Source organism: Stegostoma tigrinum, chromosome 7 (assembly GCF_030684315.1).
Source record: "Stegostoma tigrinum isolate sSteTig4 chromosome 7, sSteTig4.hap1, whole genome shotgun sequence".
Classification (NCBI taxonomy): Eukaryota; Metazoa; Chordata; class Chondrichthyes; order Orectolobiformes; family Stegostomatidae; genus Stegostoma; species Stegostoma tigrinum.
Genome location: NC_081360.1, coordinates 101,659,849 through 101,682,182, shown reverse-complemented (window position 1 = coordinate 101,682,182; position 22,334 = coordinate 101,659,849). Strand labels below are relative to the sequence as shown.

The 22,334-nt window shown below is 49.1% G+C and overlaps 1 protein-coding gene and 1 long non-coding RNA gene across 4 annotated transcripts in view; one reads left to right on the top strand and one right to left on the bottom strand.

Moving 5' to 3' along the window:
- catip (ciliogenesis associated TTC17 interacting protein) overlaps window positions 1-16,611 on the bottom strand; it is a 62,731-nt gene extending 46,120 nt beyond the window's left edge. For 2 of the 3 annotated variants that reach the window (XM_059647559.1, XM_059647561.1), the window contains exons 1-2: window positions 16,301-16,611; window positions 2,981-3,261 (exon numbers count right to left, since the gene is read on the bottom strand). In XM_059647559.1, the coding sequence (XP_059503542.1) occupies window positions 2,981-3,245 (265 nt within the window). In that variant the 5' untranslated portion in view covers window positions 3,246-3,261; window positions 16,301-16,611. Of the gene's footprint in view, window positions 1-2,980; window positions 3,265-16,300 lie in introns of all 3 variants that reach the window. The other variant, XM_059647560.1, reaches the window with a different exon arrangement.
- On the top strand, window positions 3,184-8,698 carry LOC132209830 (uncharacterized). The gene is made up of 3 exons (XR_009445969.1): window positions 3,184-3,709; window positions 8,076-8,155; window positions 8,271-8,698. It is a non-coding gene; the product is annotated as an uncharacterized LOC132209830 (long non-coding RNA).
- Window positions 16,612-22,334: the final 5,723 nt, after the last annotated feature.

Genomic DNA, 22,334 nt, shown 5'->3' with positions numbered 1-22,334 from the left:
GGTGCCGGCGCATGGCTGCAAGTGTCTGTTTCAGGACTCGCAGGGAGAAACACTTCTGGAGGGTCTGAATGCTCTGGGTGTAGAGGTGGTCACGGTTGGGACCAAATTGGGAAGGCTGAAATGTAGACTGTAGTCCCTTGGGGATGATCTGGTTCCGTAGGCAGGTGCTGAGAAAGGTGATGTGGCTGTGGTACCTGGTTTGCTTCAGGACATGGTCGAGCAGTTTCAAGGCCGAAGAGATTACAAGAGAGTTGCAATGGGAGAGAGATTCCCTGAGGTTGGTCCGGAGGGAGGAGGGTAACTTCTTCAGGTTAGGCATCCCTGGAAGAGGCTTCGCAGTGAGGTTAAAATAGTATCAGAGATAATGGGAACTGCAGATGCTGGAGATTCCACGATAATAAAATGTGAGGCTGGATGAACACAGCAGGCCAAGCAGCATCTCAGGAGCACAAAAGCTGACGTTTCGGGCCTAGACCCTTCATCAGAGAGGGGGATGGGGGGAGGGAACTGGAACAGACTAAGGGGGTGGCCATGGGCACCCGCATGGGCCCCAGCTATGCCTGCCTCTTTGTAGGTTACGTGGAACAGTCCATCTTCCGCACCTACACAGGCCCCAAACCCCACCTCTTCCTCCGGTACATTGATGACTGTATCGGCGCCGCCTCTTGCTCCCCAGAGGAGCTCGAACAGTTCATCCACTTCACCAACACCTTCCACCCCAACCTTCAGTTCACCTGGGCCATCTCCAGCACATCCCTCACCTTCCTGGACCTCTCAGTCTCCATCTCAGGCAATCAGCTTGTAACTGATGTCCATTACAAGCCCACCGACTCCCACAGCTACCTAGAATACACCTCCTCCCACCCACCCTCCTGCAAAAATTCCATCCCCTATTCCCAATTCCTCCGCCTCCGCCGCATCTGCTCCCACGATAAGACATTCCACTCCCGCACATCCCAGATGTCCAAGTTCTTTAAGGATCGCAACTTCCCCCCCACGGTGATTGAGAACGCCCTTGACCGCGTCTCCCGCATTTCCCGCGACACATCCCTCACACCCCGCCCCCGCCACAACCGCCCCAAGAGGATCCCCCTCGTTCTCACACACCACCCTACCAACCTCCGGATACAACGCATTATCCTCCGACACTTCCGCCATTTACAATCCGACCCCACCACCCAAGACATTTTTCCATCCCCACCCCTGTCTGCTTTCCGGAGAGACCACTCTCTCCGTGACTCCCTTGTTCGCTCCACACTGCCCTCCAACCCCACCACACCCGGCACCTTCCCCTGCAACCGCAGGAAATGCTACACTTGTCCCCACACCTCCTCCCTCACCCCCATCCCAGGCCCCAAGATGACATTCCACATTAAGCAGAGGTTCACCTGCACATCTGCCAATGTGGTATACTGCATCCACTGTACCCGGTGCGGCTTTCTCTACATTGGGGAAACCAAGCGGAGGCTTGGGGACCGCTTTGCAGAACACCTCCGCTCAGTTCGCAACAAACAACTGCACCTCCCAGTCGCAAACCATTTCCACTCCCCCTCCCATTCTCTTGATGACATGTCCATCATGGGCCTCCTGCACTGCCACAATGATGCCACCCGAAGGTTGCAGGAACAGCAACTCATATTCCGCCTGGGAACCCTGCAGCCATATGGTATCAATGTGGACTTCACCAGTTTCAAAATCTCCCCTTCCCCCACTGCATCCCTCAACCAGCCCAGTTCATCCCCTCCCCCCACTGCACCACACAACCAGCCCAGCTCTTCCCCCCGACCCACTGCATCCCAAAACCAGTCCAACCTGTCTCTGCCTCCCTAACCGGTTCTTCCTCTCACCCATCCCTTCCTCCCACCCCAAGCCGCACCCCCCATCTACCCACTAACCTCATCCCACCTCCTTGACCTGTCCGTCTTCCCTGGACTGACCTATCCCCTCCCTACCTCCCCACCTACACCCTCTCCACCTATCTTCTTTACTCTCCATCTTCGGTCCGCCTCCCCCTCTCTCCCTATTTATTCCAGTTCCCTCCCCCCATCCCCCTCTCTGATGAAGGGTCTAGGCCCGAAACGTCAGCTTTTGTGCTCCTGAGATGCTGCTTGGCCTGCTGTGTTCATCCAGCCTCACATTTTATTATCTTATAACATGACCTGCCAACTCTTGTACTCAATACTCCGTCCGATGAAGGGAGGCATGCCGTATGCCTTCTTGGCCACTTTATCCACCTTCGGGGTACAATGGGCCTGAACACCCAGATTTCTCTGTGCATCAATTTTACCTAGGGCTTTTCCATTTACTGTATACTTCGTTCTTAAGTTGGATCTTCCAAAATGCATCACCTCGCATTTGCCTGGATTGAACTCCTTCTGCCATTTCTCCACCCAACTCACCAATCTATCTATATTCTGTTGCATTCTCTGACAGTGCCCTTCACTATCTGCTTCTCCACCAATCTTAGTGTCATCTGCAAACTTGCTAATCAGACCATCTATACCTTCCTTCAGATCATATATGTATATCACAAACAACAGTGGTCCCAGCACAGATCCCTGTGGAACACCACTGGTCAGTTCTCCATTTTGAGAAACTCCCTTCCACTACAACTCTCTATCTCCTGTCACCCAGGCAGTTCTCTATCCATCTAGCTAGTACACCCTGGACACCATGCGACTTCACTTTCTCCATCAGCCGACCATGGGGAACCTTATCAAATGCCTTACTGAAGTCCATGTACATGACTTCTACAGCCCTCAGAACAGAAATGTTCTGCTTTGCGTACACAGGACAAAACTGGGTATTTTTCCAAATTGTCAAGTAGATGTTAACGTTGTGTCCGTACTGGAAAACCTTGGCTAGGGGCATGGCTAGTTCTGGAGCACATATTTGCAGTGCTGTTGCAAGAACATTTTTAGTGCCTATAGCCTTTGGTTTACACTGGGAATAGAATCAGCTCTGAAAGTCATATACTTACTGAGTGAAGCCAGGAAATGAATGGCTTCTTGATTGGCTGTTGGCAAAGGCTCTGGTAGTTCTAGAGATGGTGAGCGGGCCTCTGTCATGCCCAGAAACGGAGATGTCAGCATTCCAGATGCACCCAAAGATTCAGGACGAGATAGATCACCTGAAGAGATATTCAGGTCTGAGTCTTCTAGTTGTCCCAGGGGTGGTGACATTGCTGGGGATGTTTCCTCGGTGGCCAATTCTCTTAAGGGGTCTGGGAATTCTGAACTCGACATCTCGCAGTGCGCTTTCCTACTAAGCAAAATTAAAACAAAGTGAAAACCTCTGGAGAATGAAGGCACAAGTTTAACCCATCCAGCTAAAATAAGGAATTAAATATTACATTCTCATGAAAGCATCATCACTTCTCTCTCCATCCCTAATACCCGCCCATCACGCTCACTCTCTTCTAGCGAAAGCACTGTTACACGCTAGACTCTATATCTACAGTAACTCACTGTCGTCCATTCTGCACTCAAAATGACACAAGGTTGTTTTTATATTTATTTCTGGAATTAGGCTAAAAGGATTAAAAACCAGTTGCACAGACAAGTTATGCGGACTGGGCTTGTAATTTTTTTATGTATTCATTCACAGGACATGGACTTTGCTGGCTGGGCCAGCATTTACTTCCCATCCTAACCGACCTTGAGGAGGTAGTGGTGAGCTGACGTCTTGAACTACTGCAGTCCATTGTGGGGTTAGTACATGCCTAATGCTGTTAGACAGAGTGCTCCGGGATTCTGAACTAGTGGCAACGAAGGAATGGTGGTAGAGTTCCAGGTCAAGATGGTGTGTGATAGGGTGGTAGCTTGCAGGTGATGGTTTGCCCGCATATCTACTGGCCTTGTTCTTCTATGTGACAGAGGTGCAGGTTTGAAAGGTGATGTCTAATGAAGATTGGTGGGTTGCTGCAGTGTATCATATAAACCAGGACTTCTCAAAGTGACATGGAGTCACTAGCTGCAAGGCAGCTATGAATGGCATGGACGCTGCGCTCTCACAAGTTCTCTACTTAACACAACTCCTCTCAACTCGTACTGAGGTGTTGCAACAATTTTCGTGACTACAAATGGGGTCCAGTGAGGAAAAGTTGGGATTATTGTTATTAACCATACACACTGCTGTCGTTGTGCATTGTGGTGATGAGATTTATTTTTTCCTATTCACTTGTGGGGTGTGGGCGTTGCTGGCTGAGCTCAGCATTTCTTGCCCATCCCTAGTTGCCCTTGAAAAGGTGGTGATGAGTTGCTTTCTTGAACTGGTGCAGTTCACCTGCTGTAGGTTAATCCACAATGCAATTAGGGAGAGAATTCCAGGATTTTGGCCCAGCAACAGTGAAGGAACGGCGATATATTTCCAAGTCAGGATGGTAAGTGGCCTGGAGGGAAACTTGAAGGTGGTGGTGATTTCAGACGTCTGCTGGAGACGGAGTGTATGGTAAGATGATGAATCATGTGCTAGTCAAGTGGGACACTTTGTTCTAGGTGGTGCTGAGCTTCATTGCTCAAGCTGTACTCATCCAGCCAACTGGGGAGTATTCCATCATACACCTGTCAGACTTGAGAATTCAAGAGTTGAATCACTTTCTACAGAATTCCAAGCCTCTGATTCACTCTTGTAAGCTTCTCACAGAATCCCAGTGTGGAAACAGGCCCTTTGGCCCAACAAGTCCAAACCGACCCACAGAGCATCCCACACAGATCTAACCCTCACAACCCACCTAATCTACACAACCCTGAACACTACGGGTAATTTAGCATGGTCAACCCACCCAGCCTGCACATCTTTGGACTGTGAAATGAAACCGGAGCACCCGGAGGAAACCCACGCAGACACGGGGAGAATGTGCAAACTCTACATAGACAGTCGCCCGAGGCAGGAATCGAACCCGGGTCCCTGGCACTGTGAGGCAGCAGTGCTGACCTCTGAGCCATCGTGCTGTCCCCAAGCTGTTGCATTAGTATTTATATGGCTGATCTAGTTCAGTTTCTCATCAATGGTAAACCCCCCAGAAACCTATGGTGGGGGATTCATTTGACTGAAAGACGAATGGTTAGATTTTCTCTTAAAAACCAAAAGGCCTGCGGATGCTGTAAGTTAGAAACAAAAATGGAAGTTGCTGGAAAAGCTCAGCAGGTTTGACAGCATCGGTGAAGAGAAATCAAAGTTAACGTTTCAGGCCTGGTGACCCTTCCTCAGATCTCAGAAGTAGATTTTGTCTTGTTGGATGGAGATGGTCTTTGTGGCACTTGCATGGCATGCGTATTAGGTGTCACTTATCAGCCTGGATGTTTTCCAGGTCTTGCTAAGTATGAACACAGGCAATTTCAGTGCTTGGGGAATCACCAATTTTGCTGAACATTGTGCAATCATCAATGGACATCCCCATTTCTAACCTTTCGATAGAGAGGTTATTGGTGGAGCAATTGAAGATGGTGGGCCTAGAACAGTATCCTGATGAGCTCCTGCAGTGATATCCTGAAACTTAGACGACCAAATACCTCAACCCATGCTGTTTCCACCTTTGGGCATGCACATACTGCATCAAAGTTGTGGCTTCACCAGGTTAACGCCTTATTTTCATGTATGCCTGTTGCTTCAGCACGCTTCATTGAATCATGGTTGATTCCCTCTGTTGTTGGTAATGAAACACATATGTCCTCAACATCAGAGATAATGGGAACTGCAGATGCTGGAGATTCCAAGATAATAAAATGTGAGGCTGGATGAACACAGCAGGCCAAGCAGCATCTCAGGAGCACAAAAGCTGACGTTTCGGGCCTGGACCCTTCATCAGAGAGGGGGATGGGGGGAGGGAACTGGAATAAATAGGGAGAGAGGGGGAGGCGGACCGAAGATGGAGAGTAAAGAAGATAGGTGGAGAGGGTGTAGGTGGGGAGGTAGGGAGGGGATAGGTCAGTCCAGGGAAGACGGACAGGTCAAGGAGGTGGGATGAGGTTAGTAGGTAGCTGGGGGTGCGGCTTGGGGTGGGAGGAAGGGATGGGTGAGAGGAAGAACCGGTTAGGGAGGCAGAGACAGGTTGGACTGGTTTTGGGATGCAGTGGGTGGGGGGGAAGAGCTGGGCTGGTTGTGTGGTGCAGTGGGGGGAGGGGATGAACTGGGCTGGTTTAGGGATGCAGTGGGGGAAGGGGAGATTTTGAAACTGGTGAAGTCCACATTGATACCATATGGCTGCAGGGTTCCCAGGCGGAATATGAGTTGCTGTTCCTGCAACCTTCGGGTGGCATCATTGTGGCAGTGCAGGAGGCCCATGATGGACATGTCATCAAGAGAATGGGAGGGGGAGTGGAAATGGTTTGCGACTGGGAGGTGCAGTTGTTTGTTGCGAACTGAGCGGAGGTGTTCTGCAAAGCGGTCCCCAAGCCTCCGCTTGGTTTCCCCAATGTAGAGAAAGCCGCACCGGGTACAGTGGATGCTGTAGAGAACGCCCTTGACCGCGTCTCCCGTATTTCCCGCGACACATCCCTCACACCCCGCCCCCGCCACAACCGCCCCAAGAGGATCCCCCTCGTTCTCACACACCACCCTACCAACCTCCGGATACAACGCATTATCCTCCGACACTTCCGCCATTTACAATCCGACCCCACCACCCAAGACATTTTTCCATCCCCACCCCTGTCTGCTTTCCGGAGAGACCACTCTCTCCGTGACTCCCTTGTTCGCTCCACACTGCCCTCCAACCCCACCACACCCGGCACCTTCCCCTGCAACCGCAGGAAATGCTACACTTGTCCCCACACCTCCTCCCTCACCCCCATCCCAGGCCCCAAGATGACATTCCACATTAAGCAGAGGTTCACCTGCACATCTGCCAATGTGATATACTGCATCCACTGTACCCGGTGCGGCTTTCTCTACATTGGGGAAACCAAGCGGAGGCTTGGGGACCGCTTTGCAGAACACCTCCGCTCAGTTCGCAACAAACAACTGCACCTCCCAGTCGCAAACCATTTCCACTCCCCCTCCCATTCTCTTGATGACATGTCCATCATGGGCCTCCTGCACTGCCACAATGATGCCACCCGAAGGTTGCAGGAACAGCAACTCATATTCCGCCTGGGAACCCTGCAGCCATATGGTATCAATGTGGACTTCACCAGTTTCAAAATCTCCCCTTCCCCCACTGCATCCCTAAACCAGCCCAGTTCATCCCCTCCCCCCACTGCACCACACAACCAGCCCAGCTCTTCCCCCCCACCCACTGCATCCCAAAACCAGTCCAACCTGTCTCTGCCTCCCTAACCGGTTCTTCCTCTCACCCATCCCTTCCTCCCACCCCAAGCCGCACCCCCAGCTACCTACTAACCTCATCCCACCTCCTTGACCTGTCCGTCTTCCCTGGACTGACCTATCCCCTCCCTACCTCCCCACCTACACCCTCTCCACCTATCTTCTTTACTCTCCATCTTCGGTCCGCCTCCCCCTCTCTCCCTATTTATTCCAGTTCCCTCCCCCCATCCCCCTCTCTGATGAAGGGTCCAGGCCCGAAACGTCAGCTTTTGTGCTCCTGAGATGCTGCTTGGCCTGCTGTGTTCATCCAGCCTCACATTTTATTATCTTGTCCTCAACATCAGCCTGTCACAGGTACAAGATTAGGATTGTTTTTCCCTCCTTTTGTTTCATCACCTGCTGCAGAATCAGTCTATCAGCTATGTCCTTTATGACTCTGCCAGAGTGTTTAGTACCAATGTTACTGAACCACTCTTCTTCATTGATATTCAGGTTCCTCACTCAGAGTACATTTTGTGCCTCCTTCAGTGCATCCTCCCAGTTGTGCTCAATATGAAGAAGAACTATATCAGCAGCGGTGGATGGTAATCAGCAGGAGTCTTCTTGCCTTGATGCAATAAGACCTCATGGAATCTGGAGTCAATGTTGAGGAGTGCCAGGGCAACTCCTTCCTGACTCGCTACTGTGCTGCCACTTCTGCTCAATCTGTCCTGTTGATAGCCCCATGATATTCATAATTAGTACTATGTCGAGTTGACAGGACTGAATTTGCTTTCTGCTTTCATTTTTTATTAACTTTTCCCTTGCAGTTTGATTCAAGTGGGTGGCTTGCTGGGCCATTTCAGAAAGCTGTTAACAGTCAACCACATTGCCATGGGTCTGAGACCAGGTAAGGGCAGCAGATTTCCTTTGTTAAAAATGAGAGATTGTTTTGAAAGTAAAAACAGATTCATGGTCACCGTTATTGTATTTTAATACCAGATGTTTTTCTTTTGTTTTATCAGAACAAATGCAGAAAATTAGAAACTCCGAGTAAGTGTTGGTGTACTGTTTGGGAACTGGTCCAGGTTGCTGGATCACAAGTTACTCTTGTTTGCCTCCCTTCCGTTCTGAAATAGGTGCAATTGGCAAGATCTCATCCATGGGCTCAACATTGCTGACAAGGTCAGACAGAGGTTTCCTGGATCCAATTTTACCACTTGGGACCTACGACAGCATGACTTTAACTCCCAACACAACTTGCCCTGGTAGTACTGAAAACAAAAAATGCTAGAACTGACAGCGGGTCAAACAGCATCCATGGAGGGAAAGGCTGACCCTCTCTACATTTCATGTCAGTTCGACAAAGAGTCATCTGGACTCGAAACATTTATTAATTTATTCCTGAAGAGGTTTTGTCTTAACAGTGCATATCTGTATCAATAAAATAGTTTGCTGGGTTACCACTGTGGATCATCAGATCATCAACAAAATTCATGGACTTTCTCTCTGGCCTCAGAGTTTTCTGGAAATTACTATGTTGCAGTCCTGGGATACACTTCCATAATTTCCTGATTTATTAATTAGCTAATTATTAATTACTTTAGGATTACTAGCACAGTAGCATTACCATGAATCTGAGGCCTCTCCTGGATATAAAAGATGGTCTAATTGTGAACTTTATGGCAATTGAGTTCATTAATAGGATCATTGGGATATGAATACCTCATGTGAGGGAAGTGTAGAACAAGGGGGTTAAACCTTTAAATCTGAGACATTCCAGGGGTGCTGCCAGGTAGAATCTCTTCATACAAAGGGGCTGAAACAGCTGATGAAGCTGGTGTGAGGCGTGGGGGGGTGGTGTGGTGTCAATTGAAAACGTCAAAACTTGTATTAGGGCCGGTATTAGACAAGGGAATTAAACATAAAGGAACCACAACAACTAGATGGATTTGATTAGATTAGTGATGCTCATAGTATATTACAGGACAGCTCGAGAGGTTGAATGATTTCCTGTACCTTTATATACAAGCATTTTTCTTCATCCTGATGGTTGCTGGGGTGTATTGGGACAGGAGCTGGCAATTTCAGCCACTTTGCCCACTTTCCACAAGTAAGAACAGTGAAATTGATCAATGAAACTTGCTGATCTGAATTGTCTTGTAGATGGTTTAAATCAGCCTCTTCAAGCATGTTACGAGTCATGTCACAACCAGGCAGAACTTGAACCTTATCCTTTTGGCCCAGAGGTAGAGGTATTGTGGTTGGTTGGCTCGGTGAGCTGGTTCATTGTCTCTTGGCTGATGTTTCATTGCTCTGCTGCGTGACATCATCAGTGCAGCTTCCGTCGAAGTCCTGTTGTGTTTTCCCACCTGTTATTTAAACTCTTTAGAGTCCATTGAGCTGGATTACCTCACTTTCGGTTTTCCTTTGCAGTGGAGTGTATATGGCGTCCAGCTCTATGTGTTTATCGATGGCTTTCTTTGTGGAATACCAGGCTTCTAGGAATTCCTGTGCTTGTCTCTGCTTTGCCTGCCCCAGGATCCTGGCGTTGACCCAATCGAATTCGTGGTTTTCCTTATCCATGGGGATGGGGATGGGGATGAGTGAGTATTGGTTGTGTCTTTTTGATGCCACTTGATGTTCGTGTGCCCTTTTGGTCACCTTCCTTCCTGTTTGTCCGGTGTAATGTTCGTCACAGTCTCTGCAAGGAATCTTGTGTATGGCATTGGTCCTATCCAAAGTGGGTAGTGGGTCTTTGGTTTGGGTGAGCAATTGGCGTGGGGTTGATGTGGGTTTGTGAGCTACTCTGATGCCCAATGGTTGTAGGACTCTTCAGATCAGTTCAGATGTGTTCTCGATGTAAGGTAGCGTGATAAGCGTGTCGGGGCATGCAGTATCTTCCTGGTGATAGGCATCTTCTGACCCAGTTTTGCGGGTATCCATCATGCTTGAATACTTGGAAGAGGTACTCTCGTTCTTTCTGGTGTTCTGTATTGCTACACTATTCCTTTATCATCCATATGTTTATCCAATGACAATTTAAGTGCCCTTAAACTTGGTGAGTCTATTACTGTTGCAGGCAGGGCATTCCACGCCCTCACTACTCTCCGAGTTCTCATGCAACTTCGTTTGTGTGTGTTAGGGTGGTTGCTAGAACATAGAACATTACAGCACAGTACAGACCCTTTGGCCCTCGATGTTGTGCCGACCTGTCATACCGATCTGAAGCCCATCTAACCTACACTATTCCATGTACGTCCATATGCTTATCCAATGATGACTTAAATGTTCGACAACTGCCCTAATTGCCCAGGGGGCAGTTAACAGTCAATCACATTGCTGTGCGGTCTGAGGTCACATGTAGGCCAGAGCAGGAAAGGAGGCAGTTTCCTTCCCTCAAGGGCATTAATGAATCAGATGAGACTTCCCCCAACAATTTTTTTTTATTGAATTCAAATTCCACTACCTGCCATGGTGGGATTCAAACCCAGGTCCCCAGAACATTGCCCAGGTCTCTGGATGAACCATCCAGCGATTATACCACTACGCTATCGCCTCCCTTTCACTGTCACTGTGTTAAAATTCTGGAAAGTTTCTGGACCTGTACTCATTGAAGTTTAGAAGAATGAAGGAGAATAAGGTGACTTTATTGAAACATACAAGATTCTTGAAGGAGTTGATGGTGTTGTTTCCCCATGTGGGAGTTAAGGATAAAATCTCAGAATATGGGGTTGCATTCATAAAAGGAGGAATTGCTTCTTTCAGAGTGAAGTTAATCAAGGGTGAAACAAACAGATTTTAATCATTAAGGAAATCAAGTGTTGTGATGCAAACAGAATAAAGTGGAGTAGAGGATTATCAGATCAGCCATGATTTCATTGAATGGTAGAGCAGACTGGCTCATGTGTCTCTCTTTTTAACTCATTCATGTGATATATATTGATATTAGTGGTCTAGTAATAATACATTATGCCATCACGTTATGATCTTAACTTCCTCTGTAACAGCCCTGTGGGTGTATGTACACTTTAATGACTGCACCAACTCAAAAAGGCAGTATACTGTCATATTCACCAGGGCAGTCAAACTTCCAGGGTTGTCCTGTGAGGAGTACTGGCCATTGCAAGTCAGCTGCAGGGATGGAGTGATGGTAATGTACCACGGCCAGGGTCACTGTTAGAGTTGGAGAATCATACATTTATAGTCATACTGCTTGGAAACAGACCCTTTAGTCCAACGTGTCGCCAACCAATTTTCTCAAACTGATCTAGCCCATTTGCCTGCATTTAGCCCATATCCCCTAAACTTTTCTCTAATCATGGGTCTGCCCAAATGTCTTTTAAATGTTGCAACCTTACCTGTCTCTACCACATCCTCTGACAGTTTCTTCCACACATGTGCCACCCTCCACGAGAAAAAGTTGCTCCTCAGGTCCCTTTTTAAATCTTTCCCCCATCACCTTAAATCTGTGATACTCTGATGCCCAGTTTTTGCTCCCCTACCCTTGGAAAAAGACCTTGGCTATTCACCTTACCTATGCCCCTCATGATTTTATAGAAGTCTATAAAGTCACTCTTCAGCCTCTGACAGTCCAGGCAAAAACGTCTCAGCCTATCAGCCTGTCCTTACAACTCAAACCCTCCAGTCCCGGCAACATCCTTCCAAATGTTTCTGTCAGTCCTGCCCTGGTTTGCCTTACCAAAGTACAACGCCTTGCATTTATCTAAATTGAAATCCATCTGCCACTTCTCATCCCACTGCTGACTCATGGGGTGGTAGAGTTAGCCTACTCTCAATCATCAGCAAAGTGATGGCCCAGGATGTTACTGCTAGACTCTTAAACCAAAGATAATGTTCTGGGCATGCAAGTTCAAATGTGGCCATGGCATAGGATGGAATTTCAACTCAATAAATAAAATGAAAGATATGCTGGTGGTTGGGTGGATTAGACGTGGAAAATACAGGGATTAGTTTGGGGGCTGGGTCTGAGTGGGATGCTCTGCGGAGGGTTGGTGTGAAATCGACGGGCTGAAAGGCCTGTTTCCACATTGTAGGAATTGCAGTCTAAACTGCAAATTAGACTATAATACAATCATCTAACTATAATAGGTTTACAAGAACTAAGTGGTAGCTTCTGTCCACCACTGACTAAATGGGCCGAAGGGCCTGTTCCAGGCAGCAGACCTCTGGGGCTCTATAACCAGGCAGCCGGCCTTAAGTCTCATTCCCTCCAATCTGATCCTGTGGGATCTGATAGACAGCTATCTAGACCAATGACCGCCAGCATCTGGGACCGCCCACTTAATGGAATGCAAATTCGGACATGGGATTGGCTCACACTCCTTGACGGCAATCCACTCAGCCAATTGCAAGTCCCGCCCTCGAGACAACCAGCCAAACCATAACATAGAGATAATGGGAACTGCAGATGCTGGAGAATTCCAAGATAATAAAATGTGAGGCTGGATGAACACAGCAGGCCAAGCAGCATCTCAGGAGCACAAAAGCTGACGTTTCGGGCCTAGACCCTTCATCAGAGAGGGGGATGGGGAGAGGGAACTGGAATAAATAGGGAGAGAGGGGGAGGCGGACCGAAGATGGAGAGTAAAGAAGATAGGTGGAGAGCAGAGTATAGGTGGGGAGGTAGGGAGGGGATAGGTCAGTCCAGGGAAGACAAACATGTCAAGGAGGTGGGATGAGGTTAGTAGGTAGCTGGGGGTGCGGCTTGGGGTGGGAGGAAGGGATGGGTGAGAGGAAGAACAGGTGAGGGAGGCAGAGACAGGCTGGACTGGTTTTGGGACGCAGTGGGTGGGGGGGAAGAGCTGGGCTGGTTGTGTGGTGCAGTGGGGGGAGGGGACGAACTGGGCTGGTTTAGGGATGCAGTTGGGGAAGGGGAGATTTTGAAACTGGTGAAGTCCACATTGATACCATTGGGCTGCAGGTTCCCTTCTCCCCTTCCCCCACCGCATCCCAAAACCAGCCCAGTTCGTCCCCTCCCCCCACTGCACCACACAACCAGCCCAGCTCTTCCCCTCCCCCCACTGCATCCCAAAACCAGTCCAACCTGTCTCTGCCTCCCTAACCTGTTCTTCCTCTCACCCATCCCTTCCTCCCACCCCAAGCCGCACCCCCCATCTACCCACTAACCTCATCCCACCTCCTTGACCTGTCCGTCTTCCCTGGACTGACCTATCCCCTCCCTACCTCCCCACCTACACCCTCTCCACCTATCTTCTTTACTCTCCATCTTCGGTCCGCCTCCCCCTCTCTCCCTATTTATTCCAGTTCCCTCCCCCCATCCCCCTCTCTGATGAAGGGTCTAGGCCCGAAATGTCAGCTTTTGTGCTCCTGAGATGCTGCTGGTCCTGCTGTGTTCATCCAGCTCCACACTTTGTTATCCCTTAACATAGAACCCGCCCATTGATTGATACCGCTATACACCAGTAGACAAGGGCCTGTGTTTTGATAATAAAATGTGAGGCTGGATGAACACAGCAGGCCAAGCAGCATCTCAGGAGCACAAAAGCCGACGTTTCGGGCCTAGACCCTTCATCAGAGAGGGGGATGGGGGGAGGGAACTGGAATAAATAGGGAGAGAGGGGGAGGCGGACCGAAGATGGAGAGTAAAGAAGATAGGTGGAGAGGGTGTAGGTGGGGAGGTAGGGAGGGGATAGGTCAGTCCAGGGAAGACGGACAGGTCAAGGAGGTGGGATGAGGTTAGTAGGTAGCTGGGGGTGCGGCTTGGGGTGGGAGGATGGGATGGGTGAGAGGAAGAACCGGTTAGGGAGGCAGAGACAGGTTGGACTGGTTTTGGGACGCAGTGGGTGGGGGGGAAGAGCTGGGCTGGTTGTGTGGTGCAGTGGGGGGAGGGGATGAACTGGGCTGGTTTAGGGATGCAGTGGGGGAAGGGGAGATTTTGAAACTGGTGAAGTCCACATTGATACCATATGGCTGCAGGGTTCCCAGGCGGAATATGAGTTGCTGTTCCTGCAACCTTCGGGTGGCATCATTGTGGCAGTGCAGGAGGCCCATGATGGACATGTCATCAAGAGAATGGGAGGGGGAGTGGAAATGGTTTGCGACTGGGAGGTGCAGTTGTTTGTTGCGAACTGAGCGGAGGTGTTCTGCAAAGCGGTCCCCAAGCCTCCGCTTGGTTTCCCCAATGTAGAGAAAGCCGCACCGGGTACAGTGGATGCAGTATACCACATTGGCAGATGTGCAGGTGAACCTCTGCTTAATGTGGAATGTCATCTTGGGGCCTGGGATGGGGGTGAGGGAGGAGGTGTGGGGACAAGTGTAGCATTTCCTGCGGTTGCAGGGGAAGGTGCCGGGTGTGGTGGGGTTGGAGGGCAGTGTGGAGCGAACAAGGGAGTCACGGAGAGAGTGGTCTCTCCGGAAAGCAGACAGGGGTGGGGATGGAAAAATGTCTTGGGTGGTGGGGTCGGATTGTAAATGGCGGAAGTGTCGGAGGATAATGCGTTGTATCCGGAGGTTGGTAGGGTGGTGTGTGAGAACGAGGGGGATCCTCTTGGGGCGGTTGTGGCGGGGGCGGGGTGTGAGGGATGTGTCGCGGGAAATGCGGGAGACGCGGTCAAGGGCGTTCTCAATCACCGTGGGGGGGAAGTTGCGGTCCTTAAAGAACTTGGACATCTGGGATGTGCGGGAGTGGAATGTCTTATCGTGGGAGCAGATGCGGCGGAGGCGGAGGAATTGGGAATAGGGGATGGAATTTTTGCAGGAGGGTGGGTGGGAGGAGGTGTATTCTAGGTAGCTGTGGGAGTCGGTGGGCTTGAAATGGACATCAGTTACAAGCTGGTTGCCTGAGATGGAGACTGAGAGGTCCAGGAAGGTGAGGGATGTGCTGGAGATGGCCCAGGTGAACTGAAGGTTGGGGTGGAAGGTGTTGGTGAAGTGGATGAACTGTTCGAGCTCCTCTGGGGAGCAAGAGGCGGCGCCGATACAGTCATCAATGTACCGGAGGAAGAGGTGGGGTTTGGGGCCTGTGTAGGTGCGGAAGATGGACTGTTCCACGTAACCTACAAAGAGGCAGGCGTAGCTGGGGCCCATGCGGGTGCCCATGGCCACCCCCTTAGTCTGTAGGAAGTGGGAGGAGTCAAAAGAGAAGTTGTTGAGTGTGAGGATGAGTTCCGCTAGGCGGATGAGAGACTCTCCACTGTACCCGGTGTGGCTTCCTCTACATTGGGGAAACCAAGCGGAGGCTTGGGGACTGCTTTGCAGAACACCTCCGCTCAGTTCGCAACAAACAACTGCACCTCCCAGTCGCAAACCATTTCCACTCCCCCTCCCATTCTTTAGATGACATGTCCATCATGGGCCTCCTGCGCTGCCACAATGATGCCACCCGAAGGTTGCAGGAACAGCAACTCATATTCCGCCTGGGAACCCTGCAGCCATATGGTATCAATGTGGACTTCACCAGTTTCAAAATCTCCCCTTCCCCTACTGCATCCCTAAACCAGCCCAGTTCATCCCCTCCCCCCACTGCACCACACAACCAGCCCAGCTCTTCCCCCCCACCCACTGCATCCCAAAACCAGTCCAACCTGTCTCTGCCTCCCTAACCGGTTCTTCCTCTCACCCATCCCTTCCTCCCACCCCAAGCCGCACCTCCATCTCCTACCTACTAACCTCATCCCACCTCCTTGACCTGTCCGTCTTCCCTGGACTGACCTATCCCCTCCCTACCTCCCCACCTACACCTTCTCCACCTATCTTCTTTACTCTCCATCTTCGGTCCGCCTCCCCCTCTCTCCCTATTTATTCCAGTTCCCTCCCCCCATCCCCCTCTCTGATGAAGGGTCCAGGCCCGAAACGTCAGCTTTTGTGCTCCTGAGATGCTGCTTGGCCTGCTGTGTTCATCCAGCCTCACATTTTATTATCTTGGAATCTCCAGCATCTGCAGTTCCCATTATCTCTGGCCTGTGTTTTGATGGTCAGTTGCTGTGGCCAACCTGAAGGCAGGTATAGCCTACTCAAGGCCCACCCACTTCCCGTCGTAGCCAATCCATGCGTACTAGAAGGCGGTACAGACCTAGAAAGACATCCACATCGACCAATTAGTAAAGGGGTCCGGCGGCCTGGACAATAGCGTCAGCCAATCGGCGACCGGTCGATGACGGCCCCAACTCCGCTTCGCGGTGAATGAGGAACGACGAATGTACGAAGTAATTTACTGTTATTCGCCTCAGAAAGGTCGGGGTGAAGTGTTCAGTTTGGTAGGCAGGAACTTTGATTTCGCGTTGAGCGAAGTTTCTCACCACCAATTTGTTGAGGTGTCCCCTCCCGCTGCGGACTAACTGCCGCGGCAGCGGTTACCATGGAGACATGGTGGCCTCTGCCGCAGGACCCCGCGCCGAGCTTTTGGTCGTCCTCCCCAATGCCTGCAGTTACCATGGCAACGAACGCGTTATAGACAGGCCGTTCAGCCCATCTCCTTTGTGCTAGTTTGGCCAGTGATGGAAAAGCTGAATTTTTTTTGATTAACAGTGACTTTTCGTTGAACAAAATACCATTTAAACAATTCTGGAGCATGAACACCTCATTCTTTGTCTATTACCATTGGTTATATCTGTTTGTTATAATATGTCACAAAATAGGTTGCTTGCGGTACCATCCATAAGATGTAGCAGCAGAATTCGGCCATTCGGTTCATCATGGCTGCTCCACCATTCAATCGTGGCTGATATATTTCTCAACTCCATTTTTCAGCCTTCTCCCCATAACCTTTTATCCGCTTTCTAATCAAGAACCCATTTATCTCTTTTCAATTCACTGGGATGCCATGCGCAGCCTTCTGCGGCAATAACTTCCACAGAAACACCACCCTCCACCTGAAAACAATAGGTTTGTTAATAATAAACAAGGGAAGAAGAAAAGATTGATAGGTCATACTGGAATGAATCAGTGAGAAAGGGTTGGAATACTGAAAACAATCCGTTTAATCACAGAATCCCTACAGTGCGGAACATGCCATTCGGCCCCTCACGTCCACACTGACCCTCTGAAAAGTATCCCACAAGACACAACTCAGTTCTCTATCCCTGTAACCCTGCATTTCCCATCGCAACCCACCTAATCTGCACATTCCTGAACACTATATGCAATTTAGCATGGCCAATCCATCTAACCTGCACATCTTTGGACTGTGGGAGGAAATCGGAGCACCCAGCAGAAACCACGCAGACACGGGGAGAATGTGCAAACTCCATACATTTGCCTGAGGATGGGATCGAACCTGAGTCCCTGGCGCTGTGAGGCAACGGGCTGTAGTTACTGAGCGACCATGCTTCCAGAGAGAAGCTGGGATGGGGGTGGGTAATCTACATGGAAGGTGTCGCTTATGCTGTAAAATTGTTACCCAATTTGGAGTCCTGAAGGCTACAAAGTCCCCAAGCAGAAGATGAGAGGTATGTTGTTCTCCAGCATGCATTGAGCTTCACTGGAGCACTGGCCCAAGACTGAAGCATTGACATTGCGATGGTTTCATGTTGTAGGCGACTAAAACGTCATTTTTTGGACCAAAAGTAGACACTTGGCAAAGCAGTCACTCAGTCTGCCTGTCATTCTCCCCCCCCCCCCCCCCCCCCCCCCGCTATATGGAGACCACCACATTGTGAGCAGTGAATAAAGCAAACTAGATTGTACGTGCAAATAAATCACCACCTGGAAGTGAGAGAGTCTGGGACCTTGGACAGTGAGGAGGGAGGAAGTAAACGGCAAATCATGGTAAGGTGCCGGGGGGTTGTGGGGGCAGGGGGGCGGGGGTCATGGGGAGGTGTTGGCATTGGGAGAGGTGTTGAGATTGGAGAAGTGAATCAGGGTGTCCCAAAGGGAATGGTCCCTGAGGAATGCTGATATGGGAGGGGAGGAGAATATATGCCTTGTGATGCCATCCCACTTGGGGAATCACAGAATCCATACACTGTGGAAACAGATCGCTCTGTCCATTGAGTCCACACCAACCCTCCAAAGACCCCACTCAGACCCACTCCCTGTATGCTATCCCTGTAACCCCGCACTTCACACTAACCTACACATCCTTGGACACTATGGGGCAATTTAGCATGGCCAATCCACCCAGCCTGCACACCTTGAGACTGTGAGAACCTCCAAAGCACCTGGAAGAAACTCACAGACACGGGGAGAACATGCAACTCCACACTTGAGGGTGGAATCGAAAGTGGGTCCCTGGTGCTGTGAGGCAGCAGTGTTAACCACTGAGCCACCATGCTGTCCCCATGGGTGGTGCACAGTTTTGGTATCCGTATTAATGGAAAGATATACAGCATTGGCAGTCCAGGGAAGGTTCAGTAGATTGATCTCAGGTATGGAAGGATTTTACGAAAGGTTGAGCACATTGAGTTTGGGGGTTAGGAAAATGAGATGAAACCTTTTGGAAATATAAAAGATTCTTTGGGGGCTTGACAGGGTTGTTGTGGAGAGGCAGTGGGAGAGTCCAAGATGGGAGACTACAATCTCTGAACAATCTCACCCATTTAAGACAGAAATGTGGAAGATTTTTTTCTGACAGCAGTGAATCTATGGAATTCTTTACCGCAGAAAGCTGTCAATGCTGTATCACTAGGTGCATTCAATGCTGAGATAGATATTTATTTGTAGAGAAATAAAAGTGTGATAGGGAAAAGTGGGAAGGTGGAGTGGAAGTCTAAATTCTGAGGACATCAAACTGATCTCAAAGTGTTCAGAGATAGCAAGAACTACAGATGCTGGAGTCAGAGATAACACAGTGTGGAGCAGGAGGAACACAGCAGGCCAGGCAGCATCAGAGGAGCAGCAAAGTTGACATTTCAGGTCAGGACCCTTCTTCAGAAATGGGGGAGGAGTGGAAGGGAGCTCAGAAATGCCAACTTTCCTATTCCTCTGATGTTGCCTGGCCTGCTGTGTTCCTCCCGCTCCACACTGTGTGATCTCAAAATGTTGACTTTTTTTTTCTCTCGCTAAAGATGCTGCCAGACCTGGATGAACACAGCAGGCCAAGCAGCATCTCAGGAGCACAAAAGCTGACGTTTCGGGCCTAGACCCTTCATCAGAGAGGGGGATGGGGAGAGGGAACTGGAATAAATAGGGAGAGAGGGGGAGGCGGACCGAAGATGGAGAGTAAAGAAGATAGGTGGAGAGAGTGTAGGTGGGGAGGTAGGGAGGGGATAGGTCAGTCCAGGGAAGACGGACGGGTCAAGGAGGTGGGATGAGGTTAGTAGGTAGCTGGGGGTGCGGCTTGGGGTGGGAGGAAGGGATGGGTGGGAGGAAGAACCGGTTAGGGAGGCAGAGACAGGTTGGACTGGTTTTGGGATGCAGTGGGTGGGGGGGAAGAGCTGGGCTGGTTGTGTGGTGCAGTGGGGGGAGGGGATGAACTGGGCTGGTTTAGGGATGCAGTGGGGGAAGGGGAGATTTTGAAACTGGTGAAGTCCACATTGATACCATTAGGCTGCAGGGTTCCCAGGCGGAATATGAGTTGCTGTTCCTGCAACCTTCGGGTGGCATCATTGTGGCACTGCAGGAGGCCCATGATGGACATGTCATCAAGAGAATGGGAGGGGGAGTGGAAATGGTTTGCGACTGGGAGGTGCAGTTATTTGTTGTGAACTGAGCGGAGGTGTTCTGCAAAGCGGTCCCCAAGCCTCCGCTTGGTTTCCCCAATGTAGAGGACGCCGCACCTTCTTCAGCACTTTGTTTCTACAGCAAACATTTTGTTAACCAGAACCAATGGGACCCCCGGAATATTTGATCATCTGACCAGGAGCAGGTCAGATGATCAAATATTCCGGGTAATCAAGAAGTCAATATTAAAGCACACACTAAGTACTCAAAACATAATGCAGAGGATATACATAGACATATCACTGTTATATTCTAGTTATAGTATAAATCACTGAAATAAAATGCAACTTTGCCTTAAATAAAACTTACCAGCAGAGAGCCTTCTCACTCGCACCACTGACTGACTACTTGGACATCGTGGTAGATCACAGTATTTGAGAAGAAATTTGAACTGAAACTGAATCAACTATTGATATTTCATCTGACCATTCACTTGAATAAATATTTATATTGAGGCACATAAATCTTTAAAAAAATTGGTCAGCATAATACAGTAAATTCACAACATTTGAAGTATATAATTTTTGCCGGTTTATCGAGCCTACCAGTTTATAAGGTGCCAGTTGAAACAAAGATTGCTAAGCTTTAGGTTTCCAGTTTTGCACTATTTTGCTTTTGTTTTAATGTCTTTGAGGGATTGACACTTGACCTATGCAGTGATCCCACAGCACTATCTGCGAGAATAGAGGACCTCTCTGAGTCTCCTGACATTTCCAAAACTGACATCAGAAAGACACTAAATACAAAATGAAAGAACTGGCAGGCTGTAACTGAGGAAGGGTCACCGGACCAGAAATGTTAATTCCGATTTCTCCTCACAGATGCCACCAGACCTGCTGAGCTGTCCCAGCAACTTCTGTTTTTGTATTACAAAGACAGTATTTGGATAACATCATATTTGCTATCTGTGGTAACTTGCTCTGTTCAAAATGGCTGCCTCATATACTTACATTAGCAGCTACCCTTCCACAAGTGCTTCAGAATGTTCAAAGGCTGTGCAAGGCACTACATAAATGCAAGTTATTTTCTTCACCAAGGTGCTGTGCTCAATGTGACACATCTGAGCTGAGTGTTGGAAACCCTGGCATCAATTAGTCATGAATATTGAGTACTATATTGATGATTATTACTAAAAACAATGAAATGCTTAAGACTTTGGCTTTGCACTCATGAGAACCAAATGGGGACAGCACGGTGGCTCAGTGGTTAGCACTGCAGCCTCACAGCACCAGGGATCTGGGTTTGATTCCACCCTCGGGCGACTGTCTGTGTGGAGTTTACACATTCTCCCTGTGTCTGCGTGGGTTTCCCCCAGGTGCTCCGGTTTCCTCCCACAGTCCAAAGATGTGTAGGTTAGGGTGGATTGGCCATGCTAAATTGCCTGTAGTGTTCAGGGATGTTTAGATTAGGTGGGTTATTGGGGATGAGTCTGGGTGGGATTTTCTGAGGGTTGGTATGGACTTGTTGGGCCGAAGGGCCTGTTTCCACACTGTAGGGATTCTACGAAATCAAGAATGCTAAATTTCAAACGATCACAACAATTTATATCACAGTGAATTGACTGAGTATGACAACTGCTTGGGTAGACGAAGCAACAGGGAACTAGAATCCTCGAGCTCCAGGAAAAAGAATTTGAAATGGTTCAAGGTTTGAACACATTCCTTTTGTTTGCAAAGAGTGGGGCCCTGGTGTATGAACAAAAATCGTTTCCAATAAATGTAAAGAAGTCATGTAACAAACCTGATTATCATCTCAAATTGGCTGTTGGTGTGGTTATTAGCACTGTCAAGGTGATTCAACAAGAGCTGCCAGATTGGGGAGCCTAGAGTCCCCTGCTGACTTTCCCATAGCAACATATTGGAGTTCTCCAAGTCTACATAAACAACATGTTAGCTGTGCTTGTATGGTTAGACAGTATTTGCTAAATTATCCTGGCTGTGCTAAAAGATGCATTAATAATCGAGCTTGTATGGTAAAGACATTTATGTTTGTTAGATGTGATATACACTCATACACAGAAGCCTATTTAATACAAACAAAAGGACTTATGTTGCCAGGAGCCAATAGTTTCCTACTGTTTTTCCATGGAAACTCCTCAGCCAATCAGTACCACTTTCTCAAGTAGTACAAGTTGTGAAAACTGTTTGAAATTTGATTCAGTGCAAAACAAAACAGCTTCAGCAACATATCGTTTATTTTTTGCAAGGTTTAATTCCTGTTGTTATTTGGCAGATGTTCACAAATTTAATCCTGCGCATCAGTGTTTATATTCTCCTGTGGGACATGGGTGTCGCTGGCTGGGCCCAGCATTTCTTACCCATCCCTAGTTGCCCCTTGGGAAGGTGGGGGTGAGCTGCATCCTTGAACTGCTGCAGTCCACCTGCCGTAGGTTGACCCACAATGCCCTTAGGGAGGGAATTCCAGGATTTTTACGCAGTGACAGTGAA